This window comes from Camponotus floridanus, unplaced genomic scaffold (assembly GCF_003227725.1).
Source record: "Camponotus floridanus strain SB8 unplaced genomic scaffold, Cflo_v7.5 scaffold415, whole genome shotgun sequence".
Taxonomy (NCBI): Eukaryota; Metazoa; Arthropoda; class Insecta; order Hymenoptera; family Formicidae; genus Camponotus; species Camponotus floridanus.
Window position 1 is genome coordinate 11,218 of NW_020229565.1, and position 22,750 is coordinate 33,967.

Consider the following 22,750-nt stretch of genomic DNA (forward strand, 5'->3'; position numbering starts at 1 on the left):
GTGATATTGTGTGGATTCCTTGCAAGTCTAGAAATTTAAATTGTATAATAATTTTTAATTTAAATATTTTACATAAAATTTTTTATTAAATAAGTAATACTTACATTTAGGTGTTTCTTTAAATTTGCCGTCGAGCTTTTATTTGCGTGAATAATCTTTCCAGTGCAAAATTTGCAAGCAAAAGCATAATTTTTTTCATTAGAGAGATTCGATCGAAAATCGAAAACGCCGGAATACGCCGGCCATGGCATTTTACATTCCTCTTTTGAGGATTGAGATGTATTCACACTATTCACTTCGTCCATTATTTTCCACTTTTTATTTATATAATGCCGGCAAATGTAAGCACGTGCTTGTACTGCATGCGATTCTAATCTACATAATGAGAGGTAATAAATCGCGACGAGAAAGAAGTATTTCAACATAACTTTTATATCTATATAAATTGAACAATATTGTAGCATGCTTATATGAATAAATCAAGCTACTTACAATGTCGTCCAATATCGAATTAATTATCGATAAACTATAAACTTCGTTCGCACTGTGTTTACTGCTTTCGTTCTCATCTGATCTCGAAATCAACTGCTAGCTGCTAGTGTGCCAGTAGCCACAAAATCTATTGGCTCCTGCGACACATGACGCGAGACCGACCGTGTATCTCAACGCGAGACCGAAACTTGATACATATAACGCGAATGATAGACAGAAATTTGAAAAATATAAAAGTAACTATTAAATTCGTTACTCGTTACTGAAAAATGTAACGAAGTTACTTTTTCCGTTACAAAAAGAATTTGTAACGCCGTTACCGGCATAGTTACTAAAAAAAGTAACTGTAACGGTAACGACGTTACAAGTAACGCGTTACTTCCCAACCCTGTATTTAGGTTATAATGCTTTTATTCTAAAAAATGTGTTTGGGGACAAAAGTAACACGATACTCTGTAGACGAAAGTAACAAAGTATTTCAATGTTTAAAATATAAGGGCTGGTCCCATAATAACTATATCAAAAAGAATTCTTATTACGCATGCCATAATTGTGATTCGGAATATATATCAATCTCTTTTGTATAAGTAGTTATCATACAATTTTTACACTTATTTAGAACTAAACTATTATTTAAACTTGGAAAAGTACAAAACTGATGTGATATTAATTAAGCATAATTATTTTATGATAATACTTATAATTATTTTGCTTAATGAAGATTATTTCTTTTGGTTTTTTAAAGATGATAAAAATAAATATTTATTTTATTTTTTATTTGAATATAATATAATACAAATTTATAATCAAAGTTATCTTGCTTAATGAAAGATTATAATAAAATTGTTGTTTTAAATTGAAAAAAGGCATATTTATTTTATTTTTCCGAAAATAAGAACTGTTACTTTCATCTCCAGATTATGTTACTTTCATCCCCGGCCCCCAGGACAAAAATAACAATCAGCATAATTGCGAAATATTGTGATTAATTCATTTTTTCACATAATTTTTAATATAATTATTTGTAGGTCTATCAAGTTTTTAATCTAAAATCTTTATTTTCTTTATTAAATTCTTTTATATTATTTAAAAATCCAAACCAGTTATAAAAATTCTTTAAGTTCAAATCGTTTTTCAACCTTCGAAAAGGCAACGTCTATAATAATGTAGAAAAAAATATATACGTATTTCCTATACATATACATGTGTGTGTGTGTGTGTGTGTGTGTGTGTGTGTGTGTGTTTGTGTGTGTGCGTGTGTGTGTGAGGGATAGAGAGTGAGAGGGAGAAAGATTTTTCTTTTCTAATGAATTACATTGTTAATCAAAATTTGCCGCCTCTTATATTTTGATGTCCGTGTACATTGCACACTTCGTACACGCAGGTAAGACGGCTCTACGTATAATCTTCTAAATACTCTTAGGTATGCCAACAGAGCCATCAGTTTATGGCAGTCTATTCTAGAGATAAGTTCGCGATCGAATGCTTTTCCTGTTAAATCTGGTATTAAACTTGACTGATTCACCTAATTGGAGCATTAAATATATAATAAAATATTTATCTTTCTTTCTTTAAATGTGCATACAAAATTGAGTGAAGTAACAGGTAACGCTTTTATTTTATAAGACATTTTTCTTAATTTTCAAATCAATTTCATTTTATTGTAAATATTATTTTTATCTTTTACATACATTACAGTTAATAGAAATGAAAACATATACGTTTGTACAGTAATAGCATGTTTCAACCATTTTGACATATAGAAAATGTAAAATTTATAAGCTAAATTTCTTTTTGACATTATAACATTATTGTGTAATTAATTTTATATTATTGCTATAAAATTATCTAAGCTATAAAATACTATCTTATTATCTAAACTATAAAATTATTCATCTTAAAAACGTATAATATTTTTTCTGTTTTGTTTTTAAAATATTTTTTATAATGAATATCTAGGCCCAGTAGGATATGTTAATGTAAATGTGTAATGAACGAATGAATAACTAATAATGAATAAGTAACATTTTATCCAAAAAGATGTTTATAAAAATATTAACAGAATTGTTTTCAGAATTTTGTTCGAATGTTTGATATAAATCGCTCTATTATCAAAATTTCAAATATTTGATAATATTTGATTTCCGTTCTGTGTTTATATGTGTTAATATATTTCTTACTTCATGAACAGATCGCTCATGAAAATAACATGTTAGTAAACATGCAGTCTACATCAGATATAAAATCGGGTTGTTCAGAATATACCTTCATTTCTCATACATTTTAATGCTTACATTATATATATATATATATATATATATATATATATATATATATATATATTATATATATATACAGGGTGATCCATTTTAACTTAGGCAGCCAAATAACTCGAAAAATAAGCACACTACGAAAAAATGGTTAGAATCCAAATTTCGTCATTTCGAGGGGGACGTACAATGACGTTAAAAACAGCCCCCCCCACCCCTCCCCCTGGGCGGTGAGGGGGGGCAAGTTTGAAATCTTAAATGGGAACCCCTATTTTTTATTGCATATTCCTATAGCTTATCTCGAGAGCTTTCCAAAACACTATAATTAAGTACCTTTTTATTAAATACTTTTTGAGTTATAAGGCTTGAAATAATTTCTTAATTTTACATAAACCATAAAATATCTAGTAAACCATTCATTTTTCGATTATCTTACCTTCATACTTTTATGTACAAAATAATGAGAGGAATCAATTGGTGTAAAGAAAACACATAGTTGTTTCTAAGAAAAAATATGTAATTTGCAATTAACAATTCCATATTTTTTCTTAAAAACAACTGTATGTTTTCTTTACACCAATTGATTCCTCTCATTATTTTGTACATAAAAGTGGCAATGAAGGCAAGATAATCGAAAAATGAATGGTTTACTAGATATTTTATGGTTTATGTAAAATTAAGAAATTATTTCAAGCCTTATAACTCAAAAAGTACTTAATAAAAAGGTACTTAATTATAGTGTTTTGGAAAGCTCTCGAGATAAGCTACAGGAATATGCAATAAAAAATAGGGGTTCCCATTTAAGATTTCAAACTTGCCCCCCCTCTCCGCCCAGGGGGAGGGGTGGGGGGGGCTGATTTTAACGACATTGTACGTCCCCCTCGAAATGACGAAATTTTGATTTCAATCATTTTTTCGTAGTGTGCTTATTTTTCGAGTTATTTGGCTGCCTAAGTTAAAATGGGTCACCATGTATATATACATATATATATATATATATATATATATATATATATATATATATATATACTGAATTATGTAATTGCACTAGAAAAAATCTTAAACATAGCTAAATTGAGATAAGTAAAACTTACTATTGTGCTTATCCTACTGGAATTATATAAATACATTCCTTATGTCTCCTAATATTCAAATCCGAGAAAAATATTTTATATGTCGTTTCAATAAGTTTTACATTTATCTTTTCTATTAATTTTTCTTTATTTATTAAACCATATTATTTTAATTTTTTTTTAATTAATCGTATCTTCTTATGAAACGTTATTAAATTCTCTTTAACGGTTTTTTAACACAAAAGTTGATTGAATCGCATACTCTTTGTAAGCAAACCTTGTTTTTAAAGCAAGAACGTTTTTTATAGATATCCGGACGAAATTTAACATGACATTCTTAAAACTATTATTACATAGTAGTATAATATACATAACCATAATGGCAATAGCGACTCCTATCGCTAATGAAGAATTAAAAATCAAAGGAGTAGAAACCGATGAAGAATCGAAAATCGCAATGCCCAGTGTATTAAACAATAAATCAAGCAATATATCAGATTATATGTTTCCAATACATTATAATATAAAGATAATGTTAGGCACTGATTATCTTCATAGCGTATGCATAATCACTTTAAATATTTCTTATGCAAAACGATACATACGATTTTATGTACCGGATGCAACATTTATAGTGTTCTCAAATCTTACATTAAATCAAAATAATGATTTGGTTTATGAAACAAATTACACAAATATTACTAAAAACAATATTGTCGTGCTCGATTTCGGTGATGTCTCGTTTCATGGAATATACGATTTGTATATAGAGTACATAATCTCAATTAATATCGTAAGGGAATCTTTCGGAACTCCATACATAAACGAAAATGAAGAAATAGAGTAAGTAGAAGAATATATGAAATATCAAAAACAAATTGTACATTTGTGCATTCTACTCTTACAATTACCTAAAATTAGTCATTATCTAAAATATATCATTAAAATACGGTAGGTGGTTAATCGCAACAGGAGTCCAGCGAAGAAACAGGTATCAAACGAAAAAACAGCAAATGTTTCCATATTGGGACAAGCCAAAATTAAGAATTACTTTTATTATTTCCATAATACATTATCCAAAATACGAAGTTTGGTCAAATATGCCGATACGAGATATTGAATTGACGGACGATATAATGATATGGACATTTTTTAACGCTACTCCTTTAATCTCCATAGATAGAGTAGCATTTCTGGTATCCACTTTTCGTCACATTATCCTCTCGGATAATGAAACAATTCGTTCGTCCATATCGTACAGACCACAATCGGAACCGCATTTAGAATTTGCGAAAACTGTTATTTCTTCCACCAATGTATACATGCATAAATGGAATATTTGGAGGAGAGAACTTGCGTCGCTAACTTCTGTTTCATTTGAGAACAAAATCGATCATGTCGTAATTCCGGATTTACAAAATGAAATCGAACAGTCTTTTGGTTTTATTTTTTATCGGTAATATATATAGTGAGAAATATAGATATATTTTAAAAATTATATTTTAATTACATATCATATTGTAATCTATTTACATAAGAAATTATATTAATATCCACAATTTTTCATACATATTAGTATAATTATTTTTAGAGAAGCAGATATTACTTATAATGAAGAATTAGATCCTGTCGCATACAAAACGAGAATTGCACGCTTAATTGCACGTGGGATTATACGAAAATACGTTAGAAATCTGTTCAGACCAACTAACTTATGGCCTCATACATGGTTAAACAAAGGATTTAATATGTTTTATTCAGAACACATTATCGACAAGGTTATTTTATTACTAATTCTATTACTATTTGAATACGCAGTCAAATGATTAACAGTTTAGCAATACAAATAATTGTTAAATATTTGTGCAAATATTCTGTTTTATTTTTTAATTATTAGAAATGATAAAAACGCAAGTCTCTAAAATTTCAAAAATCCAATGAAAGAAATTAAATAAGTACTAAGTATATATATGTTTTTGTATTATAATTATCGCAGAAAAATTTACACACAAACACACATACAAATTTTATTCTTAACAATAGCATATAATAAGCTAATTTTGATATGCACCAAAAACTTTTTCTTTTTGATTATTTATGATAAATTATGATTATATCAAATTGATTTTAGGCTCTGCCAAATTCCCGAATGATGGATCTGTTTGTAGTTCAAATTCAACATGAATTACTCTATCTAAATACATATGTTATTATAAATTCTACTATAAAATATAATAGTTATCCTGAAAATTATTTACAGTCTTCTCTTTCTCAAATTAAAGGTATGCGTATAACATTGCATAATTAAACAATTAAATAATTATAAATTTTCGAATGTTAATTTCATAGTAAATGAGAAAAGTCATTTATAAACAAAAGACTCTGTACGATTCATATGGAAAATGATTTTGAAGTTTCGTGAAATTTGCACAAACTCTGGAAATAAATAGTTTGTGGCCAATCAAAAGTCACATTAACGGTTGTCGGTTGATAGAGCCATTTCGTCGCTACAAGCGTTCAAATGTCAAAATAAGGCGTTACTTCATTACTACTGAAAGAATATAAATAATATATTATTGAGTAGAAACACACACAGTTGATTACTTTTATTAATATATAGATATGATATTTACGTGGAAAATATGTACATAATTGTATATATTGGTCCATAAATTTCCTATCTACTATATTTCAGAAACGGTTCAAAAATTACGAAAAATCATGAAACAGGTGTTTAATTATTTTGAGAGACTGGTCTTTTAAAGCAATTAGGGTAGTTGTATCCTTCTCCATCTGAAGGGAGAGACTTAGGGAAAACCTGTATAATAAAATACTTTTGACTAATTTTATCAAATATCAAATAGCATGTTATGACGATAGCATCGATGCTGCTACACGCACATTTTTTCCATGTAAATATATTAGTAAAATGTCTTAATAAAAATGATCAACTGTGTGTCACATTTTAATATATAATTTACTTTATTTGATATATTATTTACTTTTCCTTAATAATATTGAAATAACGTCTTATTCGATATTTCGATATTTGAATTTTGAATACTTGTACTGAAACGACTTTATTAATCTTATGACATTTATTTTGACATTTTTTAAATTTTTATTGTTTTTTCACGTAAACTATTTATTTCCAAAATTCAGCAAATTCAATCAGAATTCAAATTTCTGCGAAATTCAATTTCCTTAGGAAGAACCATGCCCTTCATTTGTAAAATTTAATATATTTTTTTATACGTTAAATTTAATATATTTTTTTATACGTATAAGTTACATATAATTACGTTATTTGCAATAACGTAATTATATGTAACTTTAAAATTAAATTTTTATATAATTTTTGAATAATTTTATAATATGTAATTTTTTTAAAATTATAACTATACATGTTTGTCTAAGGTTTCAAAAAATTATAATAAAATATAAAATTAACTGATTCCTTATAAATGTATAATTTATTATTTTTAATAAATTTTTAATCATTCATTATTTATTCATTATTACAAATTTTTTCGTTAAAATGTATTTAACAATTTTTCATAGCTGCTTACTTTGATTTAATTGCACAAATTTTTGTGTGTGATATATTTAGTTTTATTAGTTACATATATATTCACTAACTTTTATTGCCCATATTAGTAAAGGGATTTTAAATGTATTAAATATTTTTTCTTTTAAACATTATAGGATCTATTATATGGCGCATGTTAGCACAAACATTCCCTTCTATATTTTCAAAGGGATTGGCGAAATATTTTAATAATCAGTAAGTATAATGTAATTTAATGTAATAATATACATCATAGAGGATAAAGAAAAAAAATCAAAATATAAAATAAATTTAATAATATATTTCCAGTTTTTTAATATTTAAAAGACATAGATATTTAAAAGCTTAAATTTATACTGCTATTTTATACGAGTATTTATGAATTTTTGTTAAGATTGAATTTCAACTTTTTTCTTAATAAATATATAATAGATATTCATATTTTCTAAATAACAAATGATTCAAATGGAATGATTTTGAGAATCTAGTTTTACAAACATAGAATATAAACACTTTTTGTAATATAAAAATTAAGATTATTATGTATTCAGTCACGACAAATGCTAGCATAATTACTAATGGATATATATATATATATATATATATATATATATATATATAGTTTTTAAATATCTATGTCTTTTAAATATTAAAAAGCTGGAAATATATTATTAAATTTATTTTATTAATTTATATAATGATAAATAAATAATAAGAAAAAAGATCATAATTTACATACACACACATGTGTGTGTGTGTGTGTGTAAATTATGACCTTTTTTCTTATTATTTATTTATCATTTTTAATATAGTGTTAAAATTATTATAATTTTAAATCTTATAGACTTAGTAAGCCTGAAGCAAAAACTGCCGATCATTTATGGAACGCAATGAGATCCGAGATGTTTGAATTGAATTATATGTATGATTTTAAAATAAAAGATGCGATAAATTCGTGGATTATGCAGAAATATCCTTCCGTATTGAAGGTGACGCGAAATTATTCTACTAATGTTGTAAGCGTATCGGTAGAATTTCGCAACAAGTTAGATGAGGAAGAATATTATATTCCTGTTAGCTATACTACGGAGTCGAATCCCAATTTTACCATAACTTGGACGGATATTTCGGTAACACCATGGATTTCAGAAACTGACAGTAATAAGAATAATTCTCATAATAACTTTATTTGGCTACATTATTTTACAAAAACTGAATTCTCTCTTGAAAAAAATCAATGGATTATTTTCAATTTACAACAAGCTGGTAAATATTAAAAAATAACATCTAAATTTACATATTGAATATTAAATTTATATTATATATTATATAATAATAAATTTACAATTATATTGTATATAATTTCAATTATACATATTTCAATATATAAATACATATGTTTGTATAATTATATATATATATATATTATGTTTGTAGTCGAAGCCATTTTATGTTTGCACTAAATTGCATATTCAAATTCTCAGAATTGATCAATTATTATACATACATATATACATATATGTATATATATATATATATATATATATATATATATATATACATATATATATATAAACTCAACTCTTCATATTAATGAATATCTGTTATAAACTTGTAGGGTATGCAGAGAGTTTAAGTAAATTAACTTTTAATAAGAAACTCATTTCCGAAAACATACCGTTTGCGAGCTGCAGACTGGAACTATATATTGGTATATTCACTAATAAGAATAATGACTGGAACTATTGGTATGTTCAGTATTAAGAATAATTCTCATAATAACTTTTTTTGTTTACATTACACTACAAAAATGTTTAGCAATGTTAAACCAAATGACCACAGTAATTGCTCATAATGACGATCATTAACTTCGATGCAAGAATTGCACCTGCGAAGCATGTTCTGGTACACTCTTTTCAAAATGTTAGACGTCATTTGAATTTCTTGTTGTCATTACGAGCAATTAATGTAGCCATCTGTTTTGACATTGCTAAACATTTTTGTAATGTAATGTAAATAAATAAAGATATTATGAGAATTATTCCTAATACTTATCTTCCTAATACTAACAGTTCCAGTCTGTATCTCGCAAAAGGTGCGTTTCAGGACATGAGTTCCTTATTAAAAATTAACCTTCTTTGAACATTTTACATACCGTAGAAGTTTGTAACAGGCATTCATATACATATATGTGCATATATATATATATATATATATATATATATACACACACACACACACACACACACACACACACACACACACACATGTATATGTGTATATAATATACCATATATATTATATGTATATATATATATATATATATATTTATATATACAGCAAGCATCTTTTATTATATCTTATATCATATATATGAGTTTTAATACATTTTATGACTATTTTTAATTATAATTTATGTTATATATATATATATATATATATATATATAACATAAATTTTAATTAAAAATAGTCATAAAATGTATTAAAACTCATATATATGATATCGGATATAATAAAAGATATTGCAAGAATATTGAAATTTTAATGACATATTTGAAATTTTTATTGTTTGCTGTAATTTGTAGAATTGCTGATACAGCCTTCATGTTAAATAATAAAAACGGGAGATACAAACTTCTCTAATAATAATAATAATATATTTAATATGGAAATATGTTTAACATCTCGAAATATGTTTAATCAATATATTATTTCAAAGTATTTATTAATCGACAAAAGTAATTTATTTTATAACAGGATACTATCGTGTCAATTATGATATTATGAACTGGGAAAAAATTGCACAATACTTAAATTCTGAAAAATATAGTAATATACATGTTCTCAATCGAGCGCAAATCATCAATGATGCGTTCCATTTTGCGATAGAGAAAAAACTGGAATTCTCCATATTTTGGGAACTCGTTTCTTATTTGGCACAGGAAACAGATTATATAGCATGGTATCCTATGTTGAAAGCATTTGAAATTATGTCGAATATCTTCCCATTCTTGGATTTTTATCCTGAATTTAAGGTATATATATGAAATATATAACACAAATATGTAATATAAGCACTTTTTAAAGTTAAATTTCTGAATTTTGTAACAAAAATAATTAAATATTAATGTATAATTAATTTTTTTTATTTAACTCACTACATATATCTACTTTTAAAGGAATTATTATGATATGAAATGTTGTTTTATAAAATAGATAATTGGTGTAATGGATAATTTTTTTTATAAAAGAATCTTATTATATATGTATATATATATATATATATATATATATATATATATTTAATTATTTTTGATCCAAAATTCAGAAATTTAACTTTAAAAAGCGCTTATGTTACATATTTGTGTTATATATATTTTTCTTTACATTTAATACAATCACATAAATTTTGAATATTTTATCAAGTTATTTTTCTTTAATAATAATACATTAATAATAAATTAGTATTTACGTGATAATTGATGATCAATTGTGTAATTAATATTTAATGGGTTTTAAGAAATTATAAAACACAGTATATAATACAATTATTTTTTTTTTATTAATCTTTTTACATAATATTCGAATGTTTACGATGTTAAAAATATACAATACATATACAATACAATTTTGTAGAGAAATTGACTTATATAATTTTACAATAATTTTTTTACATTATACAAGACATAATAATTTATTATACATAATCCACTTGTAAATACTTGTTTAATAAAAGAAATTGATATTTAAAGTTTAAAATATTTGCAATCTATAATTGATATGTCACATATTTAAATTAAGAAAACATATTAAAGTCGATTCATCAATCGATACATCACTATGCACAGGCTTAAATATATATACAGAGTATCTCGTAAATTTTGATCGCGCGTACCTCGACTCTTCTTTCTTCATGACTATGCGACACTCGCCGCTGATACACCTACGCGCATATTTTACAATCTAGCCTCGCGAAACGCGCGTTTATTCACATTTTTAATTAATATTTCAATAAATTATTGCGAAAATTGCAAAATGGTAAAGGACCTTTGTGTTGAGTTTTTTGCGTTTTATCCACTCACGTGCGTTAGCACAAACTTATGAAACACTTTGTATATGGATATATATATGTGTTAAAAATTCATTAGATGATATAAAATCCATACCTATATAAATAATAAAATACATACACAATTATTCACACACAAATAAGAAATTCTAATAAATCTGGTTATTATAATATTGATGCTGTAAAGTCGCATAAATATTAAAGAAACAGAAAACAAAATTATCTAGGAAAAATGTTTATTTGCGCGTACATTATATGTGTTCTTGTGAATAATGAATAAACTAAATATGAATAAACTTAAATATAATAATATTTATCAATTTTTAGGGCGTGCTAAAGTTTGATTTTATGCAGAATATTACATCTAAATACGAGAATTTAGATGACGAAAATAACGTCAATGATTATACTAAATGTTTGAAACAAGAACTTGCAAAGTGGGAATGTATTATAAATGAACAGCCTTGCGAAGAAAAATCTAAGAGTCATTTGAAATGGCATCTAGCAAATCCTGAAGAAAACAAGTAATTCTTTTCATAATATTCAAAATATTCGATTCTTTTTATAAGAACATTTTTTATATTTTCCATATGATTGGGAAATTAATTATCACTTATATCAAAAAATTATTTATAAAACACTAAAGAAACTATTAACACAATTTCGTTACAAGATTTTTACTTCTTTTTTGGACTATCTTCTGTAGACTTTTGCCTGGCTGGAAGAAGTGGACATATTGTAATGGTTTGAAAACGGCAGATCATTATACATGGAATAAAGTTTTTACTAATTGCATGGAAGCAAATGATACAATGTTAGAATGTCTGGCTTACAGTAAAAATTTTGAAATTATAATCAATTATTTAGAAATAAGAATATCAGAAATTTTATTTAAACCTTCGTATAATGTATCTTATCTTCCATTTGAATCGATAGAGCGAACTTATGCCTTAACTGCTAATATTTTCCTTTCTGTTCTTGAGAGAAATACTAAGTACATGCTTACAAGTTTATTAATTAATTACGAAACAATAAGACACAGGTGACGATATTATTTAATCAAGATATGCTACACATAGATGTGAAGATTTATTGTACAAATTAATTATGATATTGTATTAATATTCTTTATAGGAGGGTCAGTGATATTGTAACATTAATTGTTATAATTAACAATGTGTATACTAAGGAACAGTTGGGCAAGGTAAATTTTAAATAAATCAAATTTCTATTTTATATAATATTTTTCTATAATTCTGTTCATAATTATACTCTGTATTTTTCTGTGATAGTGCAATTATTAAATCCGAAATCATTTATTGATAACAATTATTAAAATAATCCATTTCAGATAAAGAAATTTGTAAAAAAGAAACTGGAAAATTCAATCATTCCTAATGCTGAATACAAGCTAGAAACACGCTTGTCGGAGATCGAGAAACAGATAAAATATTTTCGGTCTTTATTCACATAATTGAATAACTAGATTTCTAAGATACTGAGTGTTTAGGCATTATAAATACAACATAAATGATTGTGATAATATTTATAAATGTATATACTTAATTATTCACTAATGTCATATAAAAAATAATAATTTATTTAATAAATGTCTTTATTCACATATAATAAATGTCTTTATTCACATATTCACGGTCTTTATTCACATAATTGAATAACTAGATTTCTAAGATATTGAGTGTTTAGGCATTATAAATACAACATAAATGATTGTGATAATATTTATAAATGTATATACTTAATTATTCACTAATGTCATATAAAAGATAATAATTTAGTTTAATTATTTAATTAAATATTAATTGTATTTAACCAATATAATATTAATTATACAATATAATATTAAAAATATTGTATAAAAATATTGTATTATATAATATTTTATAAAAATATTATATTATATTACAATATAATTCATATTATGAATATTTTTAATATTATATTATATTACATGTTATATTGTATTACTTTTCTGTATTACAAATTTAATACATAGATGTTGATTATATACTTACGTGTGTTTATTTTACACAGTTACATGAATATATAAAGTATTTCTGGTATCTTGCAATAAAGTAAAACCATGAGTAGTCTCACTAAACTAAACTAAAAAATCCTATATCATTTTGCAAGAAACCATATTGCTTTATTAACAGCTTTATTACATAGTAAGATCAGATAAAAATATTTAAACTTTCGCATTCTCTTTTATCTTAGAATATATATTAAAGAATATAAAATTTTGAAATATCATTGAAATATAAAAAAGTAAAAAATTTTAATTTCTGTTTCTTTTCCTTGCTTTCGCTTTCTATGTGCCGTAGTTTGAGGGATTTCCAGTTCTCGTTCTATTTGACGGGTACTAATATGGGGATTTTGATGAACCATAGCCAAAACTGCAAGCAATCTAGGGTCATTATTATTATGAAGTCTATTCCTTCGCCTTTCGCGATTAAGTGGATTATTACGAGATCTCCTTTCAATGTTTATAATTTGTTGATCAGTAGGATGGCGGCGATTTGGGAATCGCTCCGCATAAGTACGGGCAGTAAGTCTGTAATTTCTACCACATTCACCAAAGGTTATAAGAATATCGACTACTTCTGTAGGCGTATAATTTGCCATTTTACCAGAATTTTATCAGAGTACAAATGTTAAAAAAATACATAAACACTTGTGACTTTGGCACTAAATGAACAAAATTTTGGAGGGATACTTAGAGGAACTCCATCAGATGGAAAGTCCAAAATGTCTCGGTACTTCGGACCATTCAAGTTGCCTAAAGGGCAGGTTACGCTAAAAGCAGTTTCTTGAGAAGTAATTAATGAGTAATAAAAAATAATGAGAAGTTTGTTTTAAGACTAATTTCGAGTATTAACAATGAAAACGTAGTATTTTTATTGTTAATTTATTGCCATTGAAATATATACCATACTGGAATAAGCACGCCTTTGTTCTCGACCGGTCAGATGGAGATAGCTGTTCGGACCCGGATCTCTCTATCTAACCAACAGTCTCGGTCACGTGTTCACAGCTACTATTAGTTCTACAAACATTCGCCTTCATAAAAAGAAAATTTTATGCTTTAAAATGAAATTGTTGGATAATTATAAAATTTATATGTTAAAATTTATTTTTACATTATAAAATTATTTAATAAAAACAATGTATATTGTTTAATAAAAATTGTTAATATATAACATGTATGTATAAATTGTCCTATATGTATATATGTGTGCGCAAGGCGAATGTTTTCAGCTAAGATAGTAGACGAGATAGAAAGAGAAATCCGGTACCGAGTCACTGCCTTGTCTGACCGTCTTGACGAATGGAGGGGGTAGCCTGTGCGCCTTCCAGTATGGTATATATTTCAATGTTTATTGCAGAATCGTAAGCATGGGTTCTCAGTAAGAGAAATCGAAGAAATTGAATTTCGTCGATTACAGCGCCATCTGTCATGAATCGAGAAAAATGTTTCAGACAAATTGTATGTGTTTTTAGCCAAAGATTCCGAATATGCAATAAAAAATAGGGGTTCCCATTTAAGATTTCAAACTTGCCCCCCCTCACCGCCCAGGGGGAGGGGGGGGCTGATTTTAACGTCATTGTACGTCCCCCTCGAAATGACGAAATTTTGATTCTAACTATTTTTTCGTAGTGTGCTTATTTTTCGAGTTATTTGGCTGCCTAAGTTAAAATGGGTCACCCTGTATATACTGAATTATGTAATTGCACTAGAAAAAATCTTAAACATAACTAAATTGAGATAAGTAAAACTTACGTTTATTGTGCTTATCCTACTGGAATTATATAAATACATTCCTTATGTCTCCTAATATTCAAATCCGAGAAAAATATTTTATATGTCGTTTCAATAAGTTTTACGTTTATCTTTTCTATTAATTTTTCTTTATTTATTAAACCATATTATTTTAATTTTTTTTAATTAACCGTATCTTCTTATGAAACGATAGTAAATTCTCTTTAACGTTTTTTTAACACAAAAGTTGATTGAATCGCATACTCTTTGTAAGCAAACTTTGTTTTTAAAGCAAGAACGTTTTTTATAGATATCCGGACGAAATTTAACATGACATTCTTAAAACTATTATTAAATAGTAGTATAATATACATAACCATAATGGCAATAGCGACTCCTATCGCTAATGAAGAATCAAAAATCAAAGGAGTAGAAACCGATGAAGAATCGAAAATCGCAATGCCCAGTGTATTAAACAATAAATCAAGCAATATATCAGATTATATGTTTCCAATACATTATAATATAAAGATAATGTTAGGCACTGATTATCTTCATAGCGTATGCATAATCACTTTAAATATTTCTTATGCAAAACGATACATAAGATTTTATGTACCGGATGCAACATTTATAGTGTTCTTAAATCTTACATTAAATCAAAATAATGGTACGGTTTATGAAACAATTCACACAAATATTACTAAAAACAATATTGTCGTGCTCGATTTCGGTGATGTCTCGTTTCATGGAATATACGATTTGTATATAGAATACATGATCTCAATTTATATCGTAAGGGAATCTTTCGGAACTCCGTACACAAACGAAGATGAAGAAATAGAGTAAGTAGAAGAATATATGAAATATCAAAAACAAATTGTACATTTGTGCATTCTACGCTTACAATTACCTAAAATTAGTCATTATCTAAAATATATCATTAAAATACGGTAGGTGGTTAATCGCAACAGGAATCCAGCGAAGAAACAAGTATCAAACGAAAAAACAGCAAATGTTTCCATATTGGGACAAGCCAGAATTAAGAATTACTTTTATTATTTCCATAATACATTATCCAAAATACGAAGTTTGGTCAAATATGCCGATACGAGATATTGAATTGACGGACGATATAATGATGTGGACATTTTTTAACGTCACTCCTTTAATCTCCATAGATAGAGTAGCATTTCTGGTATCCAGTTTTCGTCACGTCATCCTCTCGGATAATGAAACAATTTGTTCGTCCATAACGTACAGACCACAATCGGAACCGCATTTAGAATTTGCGAAAACTGTTATTTCTTCCACCAATGTATACATGCATAGATGGAATATTTGGAACAAAGAACTTGCGCCGCTAACCTCTGTTTCATTAGAAAACAAAATAGATCATGTCATAATTCCGGATTTACAAAATGAAATTGAACAGACTTTTGGTTTCATTTTTTATCGGTAATATATATAATTAAAAATATAAATATATTTTAAAAACTGTTTTAATTACATATTAAATTGTAATCTATTTACATAAGAAATTATATTAATATCTACAATTTTTTATACATATTAGTATAATTATTTTTAGAGAAGCAGATATCACTTATAATGAAGAATTAGATCCTGTCGCATACAAAACGATAATTGCGCGCTTAATTGCACGTGGGATGATACAAAAATACATTAGAAATCTGTTCAGACCAACTTACTTATGGCCTCATATATTGTTAAACGAAGGATTTAATATATTTTATTCAGCACAAATTATCGAAAAGGATATTTTGTTAATAATGTTATTACTATTTGAATACGCAGTCAAATGATTAACCGTTTAGCAATGCAGATAATTGTTAAATATTTGTGCAAATATTCTGTTTTATTTTTTAATTATTAGAAATGATAAAAACCCAAGTCTCTAAAATTTCAAAAATCCAATGAAAGAAATTTAAATAAGTACTAAGTATATAATAACTATACTTTTAACTAATTTTATCAAATATCAAATAACATGTTATGGCGACAACAGCATCGATGCTGTTACACGCACATTTTTTCCATGTAAATATATTAGTAAAATGTCTTAATAAAAATGATCAACTGTGTGTCACATTCTAATATATAATTTACCTTATTTGATATATTATTACTTACTATATTATTTACTTTTCCTTAATAATATTGAAATAACGTCTTATTTCGATATTTGAATACTTGTACTGACGAAATTAACCTTATGACGTTTATTAACCTTATGACATTTATTTTGACATTTTTTAAATTTTTATTGTGCTTTCACTTAAACTATTTATTTCCAAAATTCAGCAAATTTAATCAAAATTCAAATTTCTACGAAATTTAATTTCCACAGAAAGAATCATGCAAGGCCCTTCATTTGTAAAATTTAATATATTTTTTTATAATATTTGCAATAATGTAATAATATGTAATATTAAAAGTAAATTTTTATATAATTTTTGGATAATTTTATAATGTGTAATTTTTTTAAAATTATAACTATACATGTTTGTCTGAGATTTCAAAAAATCATAATAAAATATAAAATTAACTGATTCCTTATAATTGTCTAATTTATTATTTTTAATAAATTTTTAATCATTTATTATTTATTTATTATTACAAATTTTTTCGTTAAAATGTATTTAACAATTTTGCATAGCTGCTTACTTTGATTTAATTGTACAAATTTTGTGTGTGATATATTTAGTTTTATTATTTACATATTCACTAACTTTTATTGCACATATTAGTAAAGAGATTTTAAATGTATTAAATTTTTTTCTTTTAAACATTATAGGATCTGTTACATGGCGCATGTTAGCACGAACATTCCTTCATTTATTTTCAAGAGGATTGATCAAATATTTGAATAATCAGTAAGCATAACATATTGTAATGTAATAATATATAGTACCGCCCAAAAATGTATCACCTTTATGTTTTTTGAGAATAACTTAACTCAAAGTAAATAACTTAATTCAAAGTGTATATATTTTTATCTAGTCACATGTTTTAATAGTAGATATATAGATTACTGAACAATAGACTTTTCATTCAATAATGGACATAGAGACTTAAGAAATATTAATTAAATATATATACTTTGAATTAAATTATCTTCAAAAAAGATGATATATTTTTGACCGATATTGTACAACGAGGAGCAATGAGTATAAGCGCGTGGCGAAGACTCCTCTCCTTCCCAATCATCGCTTCGTCGCGCGCCGCCATTACAGTCAGACCGTCTTCGCCGTCGTGTGCTTCTAGTCACGCGCATTGGCCGACCTTTTTTATTTAATTTTTCGTTAATTATTGCGACAATCACAAAACAATAGAGGTCCTTCCTTTTTAATTTGAGCCAATCTACCTCCTTACTTCGTTAAAATCAAAAATTCCCTGCCATCCTGTATAATAAATATTCATATTTTCTAAATAACAAATAATTCAAATTGAATGATTTTGTAAATGTAGTTTTACAAACGTAAACAGAATATAAACACTCCAAAACTTTTGTAATATAAAAATTAATTTATTATTTATTTAGTCACGACAAATGCTAACATAGTTATTAATGAATATATTAATGTATATTAAATAAAAATATATACATAATAATAAATAAAATATTTTTATTAAAATATATATACTAAAAAATATATATTACATATATGTATACATATTTTCATTATTTTTGTATATGTTATAAAAATAATATATATATATATATATATATATATATATATATATATATACATGGTAGGCCATTTTAATCTACACACTGAAATATCTCAAAATCCATAAGTTTAAGACAAAAATGTTTCAGACAATAGTTATATGGCTTGAAGGAGGACATGTCAGTGACAAGTTAGCACAAAATTATCATAATGTTAAACTTATAGATTAGATGATCCTGGAGCAACAACTTCTCCTGTTTTATGGACTGCTATGAGATCTGTGATGGAATTGAATTCCATGTATGATTTTAATATTAATATAAAAGACATGATAGATTCGTGGATTATGCAGAAGTGTACTATCGTGTTGAAAGTAACACCAAATAATGCTACTGCTCTTCCATCCATATTAATAGAATTTTACAACAAATTAGAGAAACAATATTATATACCTATTACTTATACTACAGACTCGGAACTCAATTTTAAAGTAACTTGGACGAATTTATGGTTAACACCATTGCATTCAAAAATCCCAATCTTTTTTACTAAATATGAATGGATTATTCTCAACTTACAACAAGCTGGTAAATATGCAATAAAAAATTTTTATCTTTATTTATATATATATATATATATATATATATATATATATATATAATTTCAAGTATATATATTGTAGTACATATTGTTACGTCCAGACCCTGAAGGGATAAGCTGTGTGGAAGAACGTAACTTACTTACCCCGTGACACACTTTATTCGGGCGTGTGTATGGATTGGATCGAACGAATGTGAAGGGCCTGACAGGTCAGCGACCGAAAGTCTCTTTAACTCTGCGTTTTTACGCCTATTCATTCGATAGTCCCTTTTCGGTAAAGGAATTTAATCCTTGTTACGCGGGATAGGACCTAGTACGATCTCAGGGTTTAGGGAAGAGAACGGGTTAAATAATTAAATTCTACATCAAATTTAAAAATACATATGTTATATAAAAAAAATAAGGAAAGAAAAATACATCTTAGCAGTTGTAGTTATGCATGAGTGAGTATGTGTGCGTGTATGTATATATTCTCGAGTATGTGTTATAGTTAGAATTAAAATTTTCTAAATTCGGCGAAACACAGGTCCAAATTAAAATACAATAATAAAATTAAGATAAAAGATTCGCCAAGTCTAAGTTCGAAAATTATTTATCTATTTCAATGATTTCTCCCAAAGTAGTGATAATACAAAGGAAACTAATATAAAGAGGAAGAAAGAAAAAAAAGGAAAAATAATAATAATAATGCAAGGAATGGGAAATTAAAAGAAAATGAAAGGGAGTAAAGAAGAAAAAAAAATAGAAATGAAAAGTTAAATATATGTAAAGAAGGGCTTAAACGAAATATAAAGATAGAAAACAATACGAATTCTTGGTAAATAAATTAGAAAAGGCAACTAAAAGGAAATGAAAATTAAGAAATTGTTCGTATACCGCCTTACGGAGATTCTCGACGAACGGGAAATTATTCGCGAACCGCCTTGCGGAGATTCTAGGCGAATTAGGGAGAACTAGGAATAAGACTGGAGGAGAGGTGAGACAAGGATTGATTGATTGATAGTAATTGGTAAAAATGATTATGAACTGTTTAAAATTATTTGTCAGACATAGATTTTGAATTATGAGATAGTAAAATATTTTAAAATTGGAAAAGAGAGAAAATAAAAATTATTCAAATTTACTCACAACTCGTTGGGATCACAAAAATAAGTGCAATGATAAAATTGCAATGGCTGAAGTCGGAGGTTTATAACATGAAGAGCCGAGTAATGGAGATGTTCATCAGAAATTTCACATGATGCATAATTAAATATTAACAAAATCATTTTCACTGTGATATAAAACAAATTAATAACTTAATTAATGCAAGAAATTATATAATGCAAGAAAAGGATCCCCGAGGCTATATAATTTTAAAATTGAATGACTGATTCTTGACTGGAGCTGTCAACTGTACTGCTTATAGTGCTAGTTAATGCTTATTAGTGAACTCTTAGTGAACTAGTGAACGCTCGCGCCTTGCGCATGCATTTTTTAAAGTTGTTGTTCCTCCTCCTTACTGGATGGTGAGAATCTTTTTGTAATAATTTCAATACTCCCTTCTTAAGGATAAAGAAGCTGATTTTTGGGAGGAGAGGCGTTTCTTAAGATTTTTATTAGTTAAGTCCTTTGGCTCGAGATTTAGCTCCATCCAGTAGAGAGTGGGAGCGAGCTGATTATCTTATCGCTTAACGATTTGATGATGCGGAGAACGCTTGAGGGTGGCCTGTCGAACGCATGTGCAGTATTAGTTTCAGAGGATTTGTTTTATGTTTATCTTTTGTCAATTTCTCGAGGACCACAGGATCTTTGTTTAAAATCCCTAAGACAAAGTGGTTTCGAGAGTATGTTATAGCAATAGATACGGGTGGTTCGAATTTCTTATAAAGAAGAAGGGGAAAGGAATTCTTTCTTGGAAAGAATTTCTTATAAATTCGAGTCTCATAATTCAAAAGTTTATTTAGAATTTCTATAGCGCTATCTCGACTGGCCATTCTCAGTATTAGATTAACTGGTTATTTACACGAGTTAAGTTCCGTTTTCCTATGCGCTATTATTCTGAGGAAGGATTGCTTATTTCAAATTCGAACCTATCTTTAATTACTTCTACGATAGCGTTTCGAAGAAAGAAAAGAATCGTGGAGTCCACCGGACGTATCAATATATTATGTTTGTAAAAAAACCATTTTATATTAGTACAAAATTCTTTACATATCAAAATTCTCAGAATTGTTTTATTATTATTTACATTTATATATATATATATATATATATATATATATATATATATATATATATATATATATATACAGTGATGGGAAAAAGTTCCGGAACGGTCAAATAACTCAGCGAGATTGCATTTTTTGGAAAAATGTTATATACGAAAGTTTTATGATTTTTCCCTATCTATTTAATGATGATATTAATTTTGACCTTGACTATTATTTTGAAGGTCATTTCAAGGTCAAGTTCAATTTTTCAAATAGAAACCCCCATTTTTCAATGCATATTCTTGTAGCTTATCTCGAGAGCTTTCCAAAACACTACAGACAAATGTTTTTTCATTAAGTACTTTTTGAGTTATAAGGCTTCAAAGTTTGCAGTACTTCGATATAAAATGCAAAATATCTCGTAAAATATTTAGTTTTCGGTAGTCTTACCCTAATACTTTTATGCACAGGATAATGAGACAAAACTATTGGTGCAAAGAAAACGCATGATTGTTTATAATAAAAAATGTGTAATTTGCAATGCACTTTTTGTTATAAACAATCATATGTTTTCTTTGCACCAATAGTTTTGCCTTATTATCCTGTGCATAAAAGTATTAGGGTAAGACTACCGAAAACTAAATATTTTACGAGATATTTTGCATTTTATATCGAAGTACTGCAAACTTTGAAGCCTTATAACTCAAAAAGTACTTAATGAAAAAACATTTGTCTGTAGTGTTTTGGAAAGTTCTCGAGATAAGCTACAAGAATATGCATTGCAAAATGGGGGTTTCCATTTGAAAAATTGAACTTGACCTTGAAATGACCTTCAAAATAATAATCAAGGTCAAAATTAATATCATCATTAGATAGATAGGGAAAAATCATAAAACTTTCGTATATAACATTTTTCCAAAAAATGCAATCTCGCTGAGTTATTTGACCGTTCCGGAACTTTTTCCCATCACTGTATATATATATATATATATATATATATACATATAT

The 22,750-nt window shown here is 26.6% G+C and overlaps 2 protein-coding genes across 2 annotated transcripts; both read left to right on the plus strand.

The window, feature by feature from the left end:
- Positions 1 to 1,924: 1,924 nt before the first annotated feature.
- On the plus strand, positions 1,925 to 13,004 carry LOC112638977 (aminopeptidase N-like). The gene is made up of 12 exons (XM_025411663.1): positions 1,925 to 2,097; positions 4,144 to 4,678; positions 4,791 to 5,291; positions 5,427 to 5,613; positions 5,967 to 6,117; positions 7,541 to 7,619; positions 8,248 to 8,669; positions 10,163 to 10,440; positions 11,802 to 11,998; positions 12,181 to 12,516; positions 12,609 to 12,678; positions 12,826 to 13,004. Exons 2-12 carry the CDS (start codon positions 4,164 to 4,166, stop codon positions 12,946 to 12,948), a joined length of 2,859 nt encoding a protein of 952 aa, XP_025267448.1. The 5' UTR covers positions 1,925 to 2,097; positions 4,144 to 4,163; the 3' UTR covers positions 12,949 to 13,004.
- A 3,239-nt stretch (positions 13,005 to 16,243) lies between these two features.
- LOC105252283 (glutamyl aminopeptidase) lies at positions 16,244 to 17,102 on the plus strand. Its single transcript, XM_011259589.3, has 2 exons — positions 16,244 to 16,713; positions 16,847 to 17,102. The coding sequence occupies exons 1-2, from the start codon at positions 16,271 to 16,273 to the stop codon at positions 17,079 to 17,081; spliced, it is 678 nt and encodes a 225-aa protein (XP_011257891.2). The 5' UTR covers positions 16,244 to 16,270; the 3' UTR covers positions 17,082 to 17,102.
- The last annotated feature ends 5,648 nt before the right edge of the window (positions 17,103 to 22,750 follow it).

Excerpts from the sequence above, each read along its gene's own strand:
- LOC112638977 (XM_025411663.1), top strand. The coding sequence starts at position 4,164 with ATGACATTCTTAAAACTATTATTACATAGTAGTATAATATACATAACC. Across the intron at positions 5,614-5,966 it reads CAGAACACATTATCGACAAG|GCTCTGCCAAATTCCCGAAT; the intron begins GTTATTTTATTA and ends AATTGATTTTAG. Across the intron at positions 11,999-12,180 it reads GCAAATCCTGAAGAAAACAA|ACTTTTGCCTGGCTGGAAGA; the intron begins GTAATTCTTTTC and ends TATCTTCTGTAG.
- LOC105252283 (XM_011259589.3), top strand. The coding sequence starts at position 16,271 with ATGTTTCCATATTGGGACAAGCCAGAATTAAGAATTACTTTTATTATT. Across the intron at positions 16,714-16,846 it reads TTTGGTTTCATTTTTTATCG|AGAAGCAGATATCACTTATA; the intron begins GTAATATATATA and ends AATTATTTTTAG.